The sequence below is a fragment of the Pelodiscus sinensis genome, chromosome 10, assembly GCF_052426305.1.
Source record: "Pelodiscus sinensis isolate ZL-2025 chromosome 10, ASM5242630v1, whole genome shotgun sequence".
Taxonomy (NCBI): Eukaryota; Metazoa; Chordata; order Testudines; family Trionychidae; genus Pelodiscus; species Pelodiscus sinensis.
In genome coordinates, this window is record NC_143061.1 from 11361132 (window position 1) to 11377862 (window position 16731).

Here is a 16731-nt window from a genome sequence, read left to right on the forward strand (position 1 = left end):
CCAAATTCATACTCAGCCTATACTCTGGGCCCACACTACTTCATAGTACAGCATAAAAGAGGAATAGATCAGAACATTTTCACTACAGGGGTAGTTCTTTTGCAACAGCTTCACAATTTATGTTGAAGGGGGCTGCCTAAGATATAAAGTATAAAAATAGTTTTCCATCCGGATTATTTATGAATGACAGAAGAGTAATTATGAGTGCTTGCTAAAAACAGTGTTGCTCTAAATGTGAAAACAACCATTTTTATTTTTTTTAAAAGACAAATTATAATAGTTTAAGGACAGCATATCAACAGGGAAGATTAATCTGTAAAAGTAGACAAGATTTTTTTAATAAATTTAATTCAAGGGCATTTCAAAGTATTGCATATACTAGCTAACCTGTAAAGCTACCCACAGGAAAAGATTTTTAGAGAAAATAGACATTTATACAAAATTATAAAATACTTAGAGTTACTGTGTTTCAAGGGATGAAACATCTATTTACTGTGACAGTACCAGTTAGGCCTTTTAAAACAGTATCTACGGTTTGCAAAATGGATCTTGAAGTATGCAAAAAACCAAAAACAGTATAAATTTTCTACAAAAGATTCCATCCCATTCCTGAGTACACTAAAGCTATGAAACACAAAGAGTCCTGGGAAGGCAGCAGTTTCTCACAGTGAGACATCTATGGGCATTTCCTTTCTACACACTGTTTTCCTCCTTCTTCATACTCTTGTTTAGAGATCCACATCTGCTGAAAGGTACCCTGCAAAAGGGGAAGAAAGCCTCAGTTACTGCACTGAGGGCATCATTAGCTCTGACAGCATTAAAAGCACACAAGACTTAACATTTTCAAAGTGTAGCAAAGGACCCTGGCTCAAGCTACCTAAATGTATCCTTAAACTGGGATGTACATGTTAAGCAACTAGGGAAGACTGTCACATCAATGGTTGATTCCATCTCCTCTCTGGGTACCTCCCTACTATCCTTGTCTCATGTGTGCTCATCAACTTGCAGAATCAGACCCAAAAATACATCTAAAGAGCAAATTTAGTACAGTAAAAGCTTTGTTATCAGCATGTTGGGGATAACAGGGGTGTCAGTAAGTCAAAAATTCTAATTAATTAAGAGGGAGTGAGTTTGGATGCAGAAAGGGGCCGGCAGGGGGTTAGGGCATGGGAAGGGTTTTGGGGTGCTGGATTTAGGTGGCACTCACCTTTGGCACATCCCTGCACATGACAACGTCTTTGCTGCTCCTAGGTGACGGCACAAGGGGCTTTGTGCACTGCCTCTGCCCGAAGGCACTATACCTGTAGCTTAGGATGAGGACAATGCATGAAGCGCCTATGGCCATTCCTCTGCCTACGGGCAGCAGGAACATGGTGTGGCTTCCAGGGAGTCACACAAAGCCAGGTAGGGAGCATGCCAATCCCATACTAACCAGACTCTATTGAAGCTTTTACTGTACTTTGAGAATGCTCCAGATAGCATGTAATTTTCTGAAGATCCAGCAAGAGAATACCTCAGGAGCCCCACCTACATCCCCTTTGGAGGCAGGGAAAGAAACTTAATGAAGATTCTAGATTTATGCAAAGAGCATTAATTATTTTATCATCAGGTTTCTCCCACACCATGCTAAGCAGAGCTACTACAAAAGCATCAGCTGCTATCAAACTCAATCAGTAATAAGACTTCTGTGGAATCAGGTGTTAGATAATGAGACTGCTCAGCATCCCTTCCCAAAGCTATGTAGGTTTACTAACCAGAGAAGCCAAAATTGAACCACCAATCCAGGAACTGAACCTCCGCTCCACTGTTGTATTATTCGCTATCAACTTCAGCCGCATACTCTGAATAGAAAAAAAACCCATTAGTAAGTTTAAACTGAAGGTTCACGCTTTTTCCCTCTGAAGAGGATGGGGGAGGGAAGAGGTCTTAGCACAGCATTACAGACCAATACTCAAAGGCTACAGCTACATTGTAGCCTTCTTCCAGAAAAGCTTATGCAAATGAATATGCGTGGAATATCGCTGCACTTCATTTGCATAATTAATTAGCAGCCACTTTTGCGCAAGAGGCTTTTGCGCAAAAAAGAGTTGTGTAAACGGCTCCTTTTTGCGCAAAAACCCCCTCTTGCGCAAAAGCTATTCTTCCTCATTTTTTCAGGAATAACGGCTCTTGCACAAGAGGGGGTTTTTGCGCAAAAAGGATCCATCTACACAGCTCTTTTTTGTGCAAAAGCCTCTTGCGCAAAAGTGGCTGCTAATTAATTGTGCAAATGAAGCGCGGCGATATTCCACGCCATGTTTCATTTGCATAAGCTTTTCTGGAAGAAGGCTACAGTGTAACCGTAGCCAAAGTGTTTAATTCATTTGTTAATACACAAGTCAGACACTAATTCTATTACATTTTCTGTAATGGGGAGCTTGTCTGATTTGAATTTTGGAGTCTAGTGCTCAAAAAAATTACAGGTTAAATAAAGTAGCAAATTGCTGTCCCTGGTAGTCCGCCTGACTTGTGTGTGCAACCCACAGAGAACAAAGTTGTATTTTGATATGAGCTCAAACTGAGCCAGTGAAGTTGCCTTGGAAATAGGTTAGCAGCAACACAACAGGAGAGATTATATGGGGAAATTATCACTATGGTTCACAAATTGTTATACAGCCCAGAATAGTTGTCTGAAAGTAGACAGATAACTAATTACCTATCTAATAACAAAACTAATGATCTATTGAAGCCTGCTTTATGCTGTTACTTGTTTCCAAATTGCACTGGATTTTTCTTTGAAATATGATAAATTTTTTCAATAGTATACAACATGTGACCTCATTTTAGTCAATAAAGCAAAAGAGGGGCTGGAAAAAGCACAATGGAGGTGCTAACACGTTAATGGTTTGGTGAATCTCTTCTACCTTTTACCAAAAAAAAAGCAATGCAATTAAAGCCGTCACTGCTTGAATAGGCATGTGAGACTGAGTGTGCATAACCCTATCTTGTCCAGTGTAGGGTAACATCACATTATGAGTAGTGGAAGTCCTGATCCTCAGGACCATACTGGGCATGCTGCAACTGCTGCCTACGTATAAGAGAGAGCACCCCAGTTCATTCTAGGTTGACCACAGAGAGCAGATGGTGGAGCTCCAGGCCAGGAGCTGCTACAGCCAGTGACTGTGGGAATCAGAAAACCCAAGAACCAAAGGGTAAACTGCAATCTCCAACAGACCACCAGGAGTTGGGCTCCCTGAACATTACTCCCAATAGGGAACTTGGAGACCTTGCCACTGTATGGCCCTCTACCCTTGGTGATATGGTATGAAAAGGCTCAGGGAGATGATGAAAGTGGTAGCTAATAACTGAGCAAGGTCACTATGTTGCAGTAGGATTCCCAGCTGATTAGGTGACAGCCACTCCTGTTGTCAATAGGGCCCAGGGGAGAACCGAGTCACCCTATCCAACTGCCACCCACCCTTAGGCGGTGGCCCTCTTCCCTGATTCCAGCCACTAAGCCATGCAGCCCTGACACCAAGGGCAATTGGATAGATTTTGACCATTAGCCTGCGCAGCTCCATACTCGAGGGCTGTCATGCTGACTCCAGCCTCTCAGCTGAAGGACTGTCTAATAGACTGTAACTGTAGTGTGATGACCCAACCTCCTTAGGATGGGCCATGTATACCACACACTATCATGTACAAGGTAAAACAAAGATAAAAAATAACTCAAAGCAGCAATTTAATAAGATGTCTTACTGGTGGAGTTTTCTGAGACAGCTCTCTATTCAGTCTGTCTGTAAAACTCTGTATTAAAGTGTTTCCTCCTGCTACGATCACACTGCCATACAGGCCCTGGAAAGAGAAAAACGTGACCCCCAGAGTTCAGTCAATGTATTTTGGAAATGTTTTCATACACTTAACACCTAGACAGTTACACCATTAGTACAATCATTTTTCTACCACATGAAAAATAATTTTAAGATATAAGGGTGGGGGGAGGCATTTTGATGACTGGTTCTAAATAGCTTTTATTTACCATTTTAATGTTTAGTATGTCCAGAACAGCTTGCCTTCATGCTCCCCCAACCTGTCCTTCAGAGACACAGGAACCCACAACTCAAAGTACCATCCATAAAAAACACATGAAGGATTTTTTCCTCCATTAGAAAAAAAATATATATAGATGTCAATATTATATTTAAATTTACTAATATGACACTTGCCAAAGACAGAATGCAGCCTACCCAGCCAGCTTGACTTTGCAATTAAGGAAGTGCAATGAATGGATCAATCCATGTGCAACCAATATCAGAATTGCACACAGCCAAAATCATTGCATGCTCTTCAACAGATGGTGTTGATGGAAGCAAAAAAGGAGAATTTTAATTATATGCTTTCTTTTTCCACCTACACCATACAATAAATTAATGGCAGAAACTATTTAATCTTCATATATTTGAGGATAAATAGTTACAAAAAACTATTAACCTAAAATGACAGCATGAAGGTAACCCACTGCACATTGTTCAATCATCAAACTCTGGATTACAAACCATTTTATTTATTAGTTTAGTTAGACCAGCGTGAAACCAAAGTAACTCAGGATTTCAACAGAGTCTCTGTGCTTCTATCAATGCAACAGAGATCAAAATCCGACAGCTGTTCCCATGTTTGAGAAACACTGTCTTCAATGTCCCCTAATAATCACACAACACGTAGGTTATAACGAAAAGACACATCAGAATAACCTTGAGGTCAAAATCTCCATTTCAACTGATGGCAAAATATCCATTCCTCTTCAGTAACTCTCATAGCTAAAATATATTGTAACCACACACAAAAATATCTATGCTTTAAATAATACGTATCTGACTAATACTTACTGGTCTGATGTCTATATCACACATTCCAACGCTTGTGGTGACAACGTGGCTAACACCCAGCATTGTGTTGCCAGATAAACCCTGGTACAAAATTAGAAAAACACAAATTAGCACTTCAAAACAGCAAAGCACATTAAAGCAGTGAATGAATAAGGGCCTAAAAACTTTGCAGACACAAGTCTTTTAATTTATCTATAGTTTTATTCCACACCCATCAGCATTAACTCAGCATCACATGAGTTTTATTTAAAGAAAGTATCACATATATTGAGTTGCATTTCTCCTACTCCATCCCAAACATAGTCCCAGAGAGCACACAGTGTAAATACAAACATAGCTACATAGTTAGAACATAAGAACGGCCGTACTGGGTCAAACCAAAGGTCCATCTAGCCCAGTATCCTGTCTACCGACAGTGGCCAGCACCAGGTGCCCCAGACAGGGTGGACCGAAGACAATGATCAAGCGATTTGTCTCCTGCCATCCCTCTCCAGCCTCTGACAAACAGAGGCCAAGGACACCATTTTAATCCCCTGGCTAATAGCCTTTTATGGACCTAACCTCCATGAAATTATCTAGCTTCTCTTTAAACTCTATTATAGTCCTAGCCATCACAGACTGTACCCACATATAAAGGAAAGGCTGCATAGAAGTACAAGGGCTTGTCTTACCTTTACATTAGAAGGGTCAAATAATCCTTCAGGAATTTTTAGACGTTCTGCACCAAAGTCACAATTGTAACCATTTGGGAATTCATAATGAACTGTTGGCATCTGTGCCGCTACCCTGAAGATTGATATTGATCAGAACATTAGGCAGAAAGTAAAGTTGATAAATCATGTTGCACAAAATGCAGTTAATACTCTAATCAGCATCATAAACTAAATTCTAAAGAACAAATTTTAATATGACCTGTGCTTTTGGCAATCTTTCTGATCATTATTAGAATTTATGTACATTAGAGATTACACTTGCCATGCCAATCCAACCATTCAAGGTATTTTTAACACAAAAGAGAATGATTTTGCACATCATACTTTTGCAATAAGCTTAACAACAAAAATCATGGACTCTGACTCCTATATATACATATTTAACATACATACACTGTTAGTTTTACAAAGATAAAATGACATACTGTTCATCATAGGTTGAATCTGACACTTGAAGAACAGAGGCTTGGAAATCCTGAATTACACACTAAGAAGAGAAGAAAAAAAAAAAGAAAAGGTGTGTTATAAAGATTTCAGTTCAGAAGTTCACATAAATGTGAAACTAGACAAAAATCTTAAACCATAAGCAAGTATATTTGGAATTACAACACCAAGAGCACAAAATATTTGCAAAGCTTCTTTAAAAAGCTCTGAAGGCATAGAATTTAGCACTTGCTAAGGTAATTTCTTGCTTAGGTAATTAGCAAATTACCTTAGAAAATAAAGATTGTGAACAACTAGAAGAGGTATTGTTCCAAGCACCACAGGATTTAAAGAGATCAGAAGCTAAGACACCTCCCCTAAGGATATGACTATTTCCCCTCAGGAATCTTAAGGCTGGATTCAGTCAACTACAAACTTATCTGGGAAGTAATACTATAATGCCCTAAAATTTTCAGTATTTACAAATTTTAAACTGGAGATAAAAATAAGATTATCCGATGGAATTATATTCTAAAAATGAAAGAGCAGATAAACTGATTTTAAAAAGCCACTCCTCTCTAAACCCCAAAAAGAAGAAAATCCCCTCTCCTACTGTTATACTGAAAAATTTCTAATTTAGTATATTAGCAAATGGGATTTCGTTGTGGGTCAGGGGAGAAGAAATATTTACTTACATTACACATATAGTTGTGCCAAGATCTTGTGACCTGAGGTAACTTCTCTTTTCTTTTCCAGTTTGCCGGCGATCCTTCGCGAACTGCTTCCTGCAATTTTAGAAAAGTACAGTCAGTTAACAGTCTACACTCCGGAAAATGAACACTTTTTAAATCCAGTTAACCTTCCCACCTTTGATGCAATCATATATGGAGGGATTAGCTCTATGTTCATTTCCTGAAACAGTTCTCTGCACTGCATAGTAATAAAGTCTCCAGCAAGGGGTGATTTTACAATGCCTACAAAATATAAAAAACATTTTGGACTAAATTCAAATCCTCACAGAATAAGATCTCGGCAATAAATTGTTCATTTGAAACAAAGAAGCCCATCCCCCCCACTTTCAACAAACATGCGCTTCTTTCTATTCAAAGATACCACATTCTTTTAATATTAATAATAAAACTCATTTCTTGATGCGACAAACACAGCATATAAATTACACGTCTTTGAAATGTTTTACCTTGTTGAAGTACATATCCATCATGCACTGGAATAGCAGTGGTGTGAGTTGCTCCACTATCCAAAATCAGGCCTGTGGACCGACCATTAGCAAAGCTAATCAGAAGGGTTAGGAAGAATGGGAGAGAATTTTGACAAATAGCTAGAGCACAACTAGCAGTGAGGATCTTAAGAGTTCTATTCCAATTCTCACAAGGGACTTGCTACGTTTATCCAATTACCTTTATGTAGAGTAGGGATATCAATGGTTAACCGGTTAACCATAGGCCTGGCTGGGCTGGAGAAGCACCCCATCTGTGGTGGGCCTTTAGTCTGGCTGGATCAGCCTCCCATTTGCCCCATTTAAGTGGTTAACCAGTTAACTGATTAAATGGGATTTTACACCCTAATGTAGAGGGGTAAAAAGTACCAACCTTGCATACATGTTAGGCTTTATTTATATTTGCAAACTGCTTTGAGCAATGCCATAAAATCAAAGTAACGCTCTGCAATCTCTAAAATTATTTTCCATTTATTTACGTTCTGAACTGCCTATCAAAATGTATACGTTAGTTTAAAATATTGACAGAATGCAGTATAAGGCTTACTCAGTGATCTCATAAGATTTCTGTTGCAAAAGACATTGTAGTAATCTGTGAAAAGTCATTTTAGCCATGCTGAGCTCTAACCTATAGCATATATGATTCTGGGATGCATTAACAGGAGTGTTGTGAGCAAGACATGAGAAGTCATTCTTCCATTCTACTCTGCGCTGATTAGGCCTCAATTGGAGTAGTGTGTCCAGTTCTGTGTACCACATTTCAAAAACAGATGTGGAGAAATTGGGGATGGTCCAAAGAAGAACAACAAGAATGATTAATGGTCTAGAGAGCATAAGCTATGAGGGAAGACTGAAAGAATTGGGCTTGTTTAGTTTAGAAAAGAGAAGACTGAGAGGGGACATGATAGCAGTTTTCAAGTACCTAAAAGAGTGTTACAAGGAGGAGGGAGAAAAATTGTTATCCTTGGCCTCTGAGAATAGGACAAGAAGCAATAGGCTTTAACTGAAGCAAGGGAGGTTTAGGTTGGACATTAACCACCCTGACAGTTAGGAAGTTTTTCCTAAACACTGGAATAAATTGCCTAGGGAGGTTGTGGAATCTCCATCCCTGGAGATATTTAAGAGCAGATTAGACAGACATCTATCAGGGATGGTCTAGACAGTGCTTGGTCCTGTTGTGAGGGCAGGGGATTGGACTTGATGATCTTTTGAGGTCCCTTCCAGTTCTATGAGTCTATGTTCAGTGATTCTATATGGTCTTAATACTAGGAATGTAAAATCCTGATTAATCAGTTAACCAGTCAAACGTTAGGTTAACCAAACATTTAACTGGCTAACCGACTAAGTGGGATGCCAGGCCCTGGAGCTGGGGCTGCTGCTGCTGCTGCTGCCAGCAGACTCTCGGCCCCGGGATGGGGCCTGGATCACTGCCGGTGGCACAAAGTTCCCAGGGCTGAAGTGATGCTTACAGGGTAACTAGTTACCTATTCACATCCCTAATAAATACACATGGGAAAAAGATGCCTCATAGGACAGGACTCACACCAAGAAGTTTTCAGAGCTGAATACTAGGGAGAAAGCACAGAAGTAGAAGCTGTTCTATTTACATCAGCCATATTGAGGGCTACAGAAATATTAATTTTGGTTAGGAAAAAAAAAGCTTCTAATGCCATTTTAAAAAAGTTTGCTTTATGTCTTGGAAATATATATGGATCAACATTTCAAGGATACGCTGTAAGAACTGCCGTTTTACACAAGAAAAAAGCAGGGATATTGTAATGTTCAAACATCAGTTCTGTCAATTTCTCACGCTTTGCTCTGGTATTCCACTACAAAAAAGAAAAAAAATACATAAACAGGCAAAACAGAAATATTATGCTTACCTCAAAATCCATTATATTCATTCCTGTATGCTCACAGGATGCCAGCAAGAAAATTAGGATTATTGAAATAGTAGTTTAAGAGCAGTTGCTAAATTCCATAAAACAAAACGTATTATAGAATATATTTATACTTGGAATTGTATTGCCTGAGATAGTATTCATTTTTTGTGGTATAAGCATTTCATTCCAGGTTCATACACAAAACACAGGAGGACTTTCTGAAAACTAAATGGATGTTTACATGCATTTCCACTTTAAGCGATTCAAATAATAAATTATTTCTGTAACTACTGTACACTTTCAGAATCCTTTCCACATTGGAATTCTCAAAGTTCTTTACAAAAGAACCCAAAACGCTCCTGTGAAATAAGTGTTACATGAGGAAATGTACAAGTGATTTGGCCAAGGAAGAATTCAGATTTCCTAGCTCTCCAAGTATTTTATCAGATTTCCTAGCTCTCCAAGTATTTTATCACATCTTTACTTAAGCAAAGTTGTGCTAAGACACATCTGTGGATTGGAAGTCCCATTTTATTAGGAACTTTTTATAAATCAATTGTTTAATTACTAAATGAGGTTAGCACTCACATAAGGAGTCAGACTGAAGACCTTCATTTAGCCACTGAATAGTCCCCAGTGCAGACTATTCCCTACTCCATCATTGTACCTCAATCCTTCTCACAGGGATCATGTTTAGGAGTGGAAGGGTCGCAGAGTCTCCCTATACATTTAATAGCTGCCTTCTTGACAGTTTCAGGTAGATTAACTGTGATGGTATACTCTGTTATGTGGCCATCTATACATAGAGAACTACAATGAAACCAAGAACTCATTTCACAGCCATCAAACACCAACAACTTGAATTTAGTACTAGGCTTGTGTGGATTTATTTTTGTTTATATATACTTCCATAGCATATATTTTCAATAATATCCAAGTACCTCTGCTAACTGAAAAGCAAGACACATCCATTCTCAATTCAGTCCCTCATTCCTTTCCCTTCCTGAACCTATGTATACACTTAGGGTGTGTCTAGTCTACAGGGTTTTGTCGACAAAAGTGGACTTTTGTCGACAAAACTATACCTGCATCCACACTGCCTTTGAGTTATGTCGACAAAACTCAGCAGTTTTGTCGACATATGTAAACCTCATTCTACGCAGAATAACGCCTTTTGTTGACAGAGTTCTGTCAATAGAAGGCATTACTGCATCTACACTGTCCTTTGTGTCCACACTGTTATGTCGACAAATCGGCTTGCTTTGTCGACAGAACTGGATGTAGTCTAGACGCTCTTTGTCGACAGAAGCTTTGTCGACAGTATCTGTCGACAAAACTTCTGTCGACAAAACCCTGTAGTCTAGACGTACCCTTACAGTCACTGCTTTCAATACACTAATGTGGAAATTTTTTTTTACAATAATTGTATTAAAGGAGGCTCATCTTCATTATATATACCCTCCATGGTTGCTATTCAGATTCCTATATTGTGCCTTCTAATATAGAGCACAGTAAGGTGGGGAACTATAGTCTATAGTTCTATTTAAATTCTGACTTTTACATTTTCATTTGCTCTATGAGGCCATTGAGTAATCCAGGGAACAAAATTAAAGCTTTGCCATTATACATATTAATCTCCCTGACCCTGTTTTAGAATGGCTTGTTGTAATGAATGATTTTAAAAACATCTCTATTTTTAGTTAACATAATATGAGTTCACCTACAATTTTACACTTCCCCCACTCTCCCCAAGAAGAGAAGCTTATTACAAAACAAAGGCTCTAAGAAGAAATCCATCTTGAAATTTGTGATCTCCATTTGAGAGGAGTGTGCACTTTGTGCTGTATCACAAGAGTAACCATCATTTCAAGTTACTGACAAAAAATAAAATGCAGAGAATAATCCAGCAGAGTATTTTTAAACTGTAAACTCTCAAGACTGGCAAATCTGCACATAGCCACTTTATATTTGTGCGCCATGTTTGTGGCTTAGATTCAAATGCAAATTTTTTATCTGTGCAAGGTAGGGATGTTAAAAAGGGGTTTTCAGCATTTACACATTGGGTGGGGTGGGGGGAAGGCAGTTCCGCGGGATAAGGGACGTGCCAGGAGCTGGCTTTTAAGCTGCCTGCCCCTCTCCATTTTCCCCCTTCCCCATACTGCTGCCTCTATATCAGCACAAGGAGGGGAGGCAGAAGCCAGTGCTTGCAGAGAGTTGGCTTCCTGCGAGCACCTGCTCCCATGGAGCTACCTGACCCAGATACAGAGGCAGCATCAGGGGAAGGGACAGGACCTTGCATGTAACTGTGAGGGTTAACTGATGAGCCCAGGCTCATCAGTTAAACATTTAAAGAGATATACTAACACATCCTTAGAGCAAGCCTCTAGGTATTACCTCTTACTTTTCTAAAAATTTCAGAATTCCTAACTTACAATTCTGTAAAAAATTTGTAAAAACAAGATTAAAAGAGTTCTAAAGCCCAATGACAATCTATTCATTATAAAATTTCAAAAAAGGAAATATGCTTTTACTCACTGGTGCTTCTGACATTAGGACCGGGTGCAAACTTGCTTCAGATTTAATGTGCATCTTGTATGTGTGATCCAAAATTGCCTGGAAACTGTCCCAGTCCTCAACTGTAACAATGACGTTTAGACAATATTATTCCATTTTCAAAAAGAGACGTAGTTAATTGAGTCATCTAAAAACATAACTTTAAAACACATAGATCAACCATCTCCTGAACAACAGTCTTAAAAATTCACACACTTCAGCAGCTCCATAAAGTTCTATGCTGCTTACCAATTACATTCGTCCCCTTCTTTTTCCCCCACCACCGTTATCAGGTGGGACCCATTCCAGCTCATTACATGGAGGAAAGTCTCTATAGTTCTTCCTCAGATCAGACCTCATAATTAAAACAATTTTAAATACAACGTTTCATTTTTGGACCAAGAGTATTAATGAAAATTGAATATATTTTTTTGCCCGTGACAGATAAAACTTTGCAGCTGAATATAAAGTTAGTGATCAGATTTTAAGAACAAGAAGAAAAAGACAGAGCACCATACTCATTCCATTTTTTAAGGGTGAAATAGCCTCCATGTTTTCCCTTGGAACTCGCAGTGCATTGGTGTCTATATAGTAAGTAGGACCTCCTTGTTTTCCTTTGTCACCATCTATTTCCATCAAGGTGCTGCCATCATCCCTTTCCAGTACCACACCAATAGCAGTGGGAAAGTCAACCTGCAATGTAAAATATGGACCAGGTATGGCAATTGCAGAGTGGGCATTTGTTTATTCACTTATAACAAAGTACTGTTTTCATTTCAGCTATACATTTAAAAAAAAATTCTACAAATTCAAAACTTGTTCAGTGGTTCGTAGAATACGTAAAAAAACCATTTAATCACAATGACTCTTACCTTTGGACAATCCTCACCAGCATAGCCAGCTCTCACTGTATAGGAACCAATATCGAAAACAAGAGCCCCAACTTCATCTGTAAGGATTAGAAGTAAATAGGCAGGCAGTAAAATCTCTGTGCTTATCAGCAAAAACATACAAGCCAACACACTTTTTGTTAAACGTGAGTGCAAACCACCATCGCAACTTTTAACCAGGATTTAAAGCTGGCAAAGAACAAAATATTTTCAATTGAAAATATTAATTGCAGAAAAATTACCCCAAAAAAGCCATTGTATTTTAAGTAAATAACCAATAAAACAGTACTTTCATTCAAAATTAGGGATGCAAAATCCCTGTTAATCAGGCAGGGGACTGCACCAGTCCACCAGTTAACCATAACTGGTAAAGTGATTTTCAGAATGTGTTATGATTTACTCACAAAGTTATACTTCCCCCTACACTTCCCTGGATTATTAGAAATTAAACAGGAAAATAATTAGAATTAGATGTGACAGTCTATAACACAGATGTTTAAGAAATACATCCATTCCCTTAAGTACTGATCCGTAAAGAGACTCCATATGGGCTCAACGGGGTCAGGACCCTAGCAAAATTATTAATAATACTAATTATTATTATTATTTTGCTAGCACTGTTTACAGGAGATGCTCTGGTGCAAGATCTTGGCTTCCAAATATATCTTTCGTTGGCGTGCTAACCTGAATTTCCCACCAAAGTAACAGCACCAAATGTTGCCTTACACCATTAATCTGCCTTACAGATCTAACAAACAGAAAAGGCCACAATGAAATTTACCAAAGACAGAAACTAAGAAAATACAGGACTATGTAGTTGAAGCAAAATGCAGGACAATGTAGCACTTTAAAGACTAACAAGATGGTTTATTAGATGATGAGCTTTCATGGGCCAGACCCACTTCCTCAGATCAAATAGTGGAAGAAAGTAGTCACAACCATATATACCAAAGGATACAATTAAAAAAATGAACAAATATGAAAAGGACAAATCACATTGCAGAACAGGAGGGGGATGCGGGGGGGGGGGGGGAAGGAAGGAAGGTAAGTGTCTGTGAATTGATGATATTAGAGGTAGGGAGAGTGGGATGTTTGTGGACTATGTAGCACTTTAAAGACTAACAAGATGGTTTATTAGATGATGAGCTTTCGTGGTCTAATCATCATCTAATAAACCATCTTGTTAGTCTTTAAAGTGCTACAAAGTCCTGTATTTTGTTTCAGCTACGCCAGACTAACACGGCTACATTTCTATCACTATTCTAGAAACTAAGACGACCTTCAAACTAGTTAGACCTTCCACTTTAATGAAAACTTGCAAGGTATACTGAAGGGAAGCACTGTGTGTTTCCGACCGCAGCTGAGTGGAGTTGTTAGCTTTGATGGGAAGAACGATGCTGGTGGTGTTCATGGGTGGAGCATTACAGCTGTATCTTAGCAACGCTGTCACTTTATGGACCAGAAGAGCAGCAAATAACTGGGGAGGGGAAGAAGCGCAGGGAGCGGCAGCAAATCGATTGCAAGGAAGCTCAAGGCTTGGGAACGTGGCCGGATTACGCGGGGCTGCATGGGAAGCTCCTGGGTAGGGGGAAGCGGCATCAGCACACGCACAAATAATGGACAAACTAGAGCACATGCCTGTAGGGGGGAGGGGGTGGGAGATGCAGCAGGCCTGTGGGGGCTCGGAGGAGGAGGGGGGGCAGCTAGGGGAAGCCTCGTGTGGAACAGCCCTGGGCGAGGCGGGGGCTGGGGGAGGCCCGTGAGGGGCAGCAGGGGCTCGGAGGTGCTGGGGGGCAGCAGGCAGGCGCTGGGGGGGGGGGGGCAGAGAGGCCCGTGGGGAACGGTCGTGGGGGGCAGCAGGCAGGGGCTGGGGGGGGGTTCACAGGCGGGGGGGGCGGGCACTCACCTCCCCCGTACACCCCGCCGCTCATGGCTGCCGCCGGGCCTGTCTCGCGCCCCGCTCCCGGCAGCCCCCGCTAACTACTTTCGCTGACAATAGCGAGCGCGAGTCTCCGGCCCGCGCTCACTCGCCCCGCCGGCTCAACCGAACTTGCTGCTGCTTTCCCCTCAGACCAACAGAGCGCGCCGGCCGGCCCCCGCAACCCCGAGAGCGGGCGGCCAATCGTGGCCAGCAGGGGGCGGGCCGAGACAGCGGGAAACCTATCCCTGTCAAGAAAAAGAGTGAAGGAAGCAAGTATGGTTGCAGTGTGCAGGGTCAGCGGAGGTTGGGGTTGGGGGTCGGGGGAGGGGGCAAAGAATTGATTGACATGGGGGTAGGTGGGGCTGAGGGTGTGGAGGCTGGGTCTAGGGAGGGATGTTTGGGGGCCGGGGAAGGGTGTTATGGGGCTGGCTGGGGGTTAGGAAGGAACTTGGGGGGCTGGTTAGGGTGCTATGGGGTTGGCTGCTGTTGGGGGTTAGGGAGAGACTTGGGGGGAGGCTGGGGCTTGTGGGCCAGCAAGGGATGCTTTGAGACTGTAGTTAGGGAGACAAAAAACAGGACTATGCAGCACTTTACAGACTAACAAGATGGTTTATTAGGTGATGAGCTTTCGTGGGCCAGACCCACTTCCTCAGATCTTCCTCAGATCAAATAGTGGAAGAAAATTGTCACAACCATATATACCAAAGGATACAATTAAAAAAATGAACACATATGAAAAGGACAAATTAAACCATCTTGTTAGTCTTTAAAGTGCTACATAGTCCTGTTTTTTGTTTCAGCTACACTAGACTAACATGGCTACATTTCTATCACTAGTTAGGGAGAGGCATTTTAGGGTGGGAAGTTAGGTGGGGTATTTTGGGGCAGGATGGTGCAGGGGGCCTAGAAAAAGGTATTTTGGGATTGCCTTAAGTAAGGGGTTGAGAACTGGCCAAACCTGATCTTCATCAGGGTAACAAAAGGCCCGAGGGGAAAAATGCAAAAAAGAAAGTGTTTTTGCAGTGTTGGGATGCTCTCTTGGGATACCCTGAACAGTAAGCTGCTGAGTTACCTCTCTGCCTCAGCAAAAGAACGTCACTGGAGTTCAAAGGACATGAGTCAGGTCTTTGCCACACCAGGTGTCACCAGTAACACTGCTTACCTTTCCTTTATCTTGCAGGTAACCTTGAAAACCAGTTCTCAAGTTCCCCCAAGCTGTTTTTCTGTAGTGTCCATTCTCTATTCACAGAAATTACTAAATTTGCTTTCTCCAAAGAGACAGAATGCATACCAGCCTGTTAATGCAGCTGAAGATATATGCCTTACTTGAGTGTAACAGCACAGAGATGTAAGTGATAGTAACTATGAAAAAGAGAGATTAAGAAGAGATGTAAGTGATAGTAACTAGGAAAAGAGAGACTAGTATGTTACAGATACAAATAAAACAAAATAATGTGCTAGTGATTAAAGTCTAACTTTAGCAAGTTACAAACTTTGCCTAAGCAGCTCACTTGAATCAAACTTCTGAGTACCTTTCCTAGGCCTGGAAATTAGTTCTGTGTAGACTTGAAAAAAGTCTTTCATCATCTCCAGCTGGCTTAATAAAATCCACCTTGTCACTCTAATAAAACATGCATGACATTTTACAGAGTTCAGTGCTTGCTACTCTACCATCAATATCCCTTTCTCAAGTACCCCTCCCAATCCAGTTTACCTCCCTTCCTGAGTCTTCTTTCTTCTGTTGCTCCCTGTTCTCCTTTTCCAATGGAATAAAATCTGTATAAGCCCCTGTCAATTTTGTACCTTCCCACCACCCCCTATATCCTCCCAACCCAGTGATGGTCCCTTGGCATCTCAAACTTCCTGCCTCAAAATCTGGATATTGGGCTGAGCTCATCTGATTCCCTCCTTTCTCCTGCTTGTTACTAAACTGCCATCCTCACTGGATTGTTCTGGCAGAGAAAGAAGGGGTGGGAGATGTTAGTATCTGCCCTGGCATTTGGCCAGTAAAGCCATAGAACACAGCACAGAGAGCTAGAAAACAAAGTTAGGAAGGACTAAGTAGTGAGCAGGGAAGTGGAATGGGGTGGAGGAGGGAAAACAGGAAATTGATTAAAAGGAAAAGGGACTTGGAGAGTTCAGGAGCCAGAGAACTAGCTAGGTAGATCTGCCTAAAATTCCAAGTGTCCAATCCCATGATTTGCATAATATTGACCATTGAGAAATCTTAAACTGGTTGATTAGGG

At 40.8% G+C, this 16731-nt stretch overlaps 1 protein-coding gene across 1 annotated transcript; it reads right to left on the bottom strand.

Moving 5' to 3' along the window:
* Positions 1-233: 233 nt before the first annotated feature.
* Positions 234-14629, bottom strand: ACTL6A (actin like 6A). The gene is made up of 14 exons (XM_075938031.1): positions 14471-14629; positions 12547-12623; positions 12193-12367; positions 11657-11757; positions 8970-9067; positions 7200-7294; positions 6869-6975; positions 6697-6786; positions 6004-6065; positions 5537-5651; positions 4866-4946; positions 3739-3834; positions 1755-1841; positions 234-757 (listed from the first exon to the last, which is right to left on the bottom strand). The coding sequence occupies exons 1-14, from the start codon at positions 14493-14495 to the stop codon at positions 677-679; spliced, it is 1290 nt and encodes a 429-aa protein (XP_075794146.1). The 5' UTR covers positions 14496-14629; the 3' UTR covers positions 234-676.
* Positions 14630-16731: the final 2102 nt, after the last annotated feature.

What these genes read in the sequence shown, in the direction of transcription:
- ACTL6A (XM_075938031.1), bottom strand. Translation starts at nt 14,495, where the DNA reads ATGAGCGGCGGGGTGTACGGGGGAG. An exon ending in GTGATATAGACATCAGACCA is followed by an intron (nt 3,835 to 4,865) that starts GTAAGTATTAGT and finishes TTCTCTTTCCAG; the next exon opens with GGCCTGTATGGCAGTGTGAT. An exon ending in TGTCTCAGAAAACTCCACCA is followed by an intron (nt 1,842 to 3,738) that starts GTAAGACATCTT and finishes TTTTCTATTCAG; the next exon opens with AGTATGCGGCTGAAGTTGAT.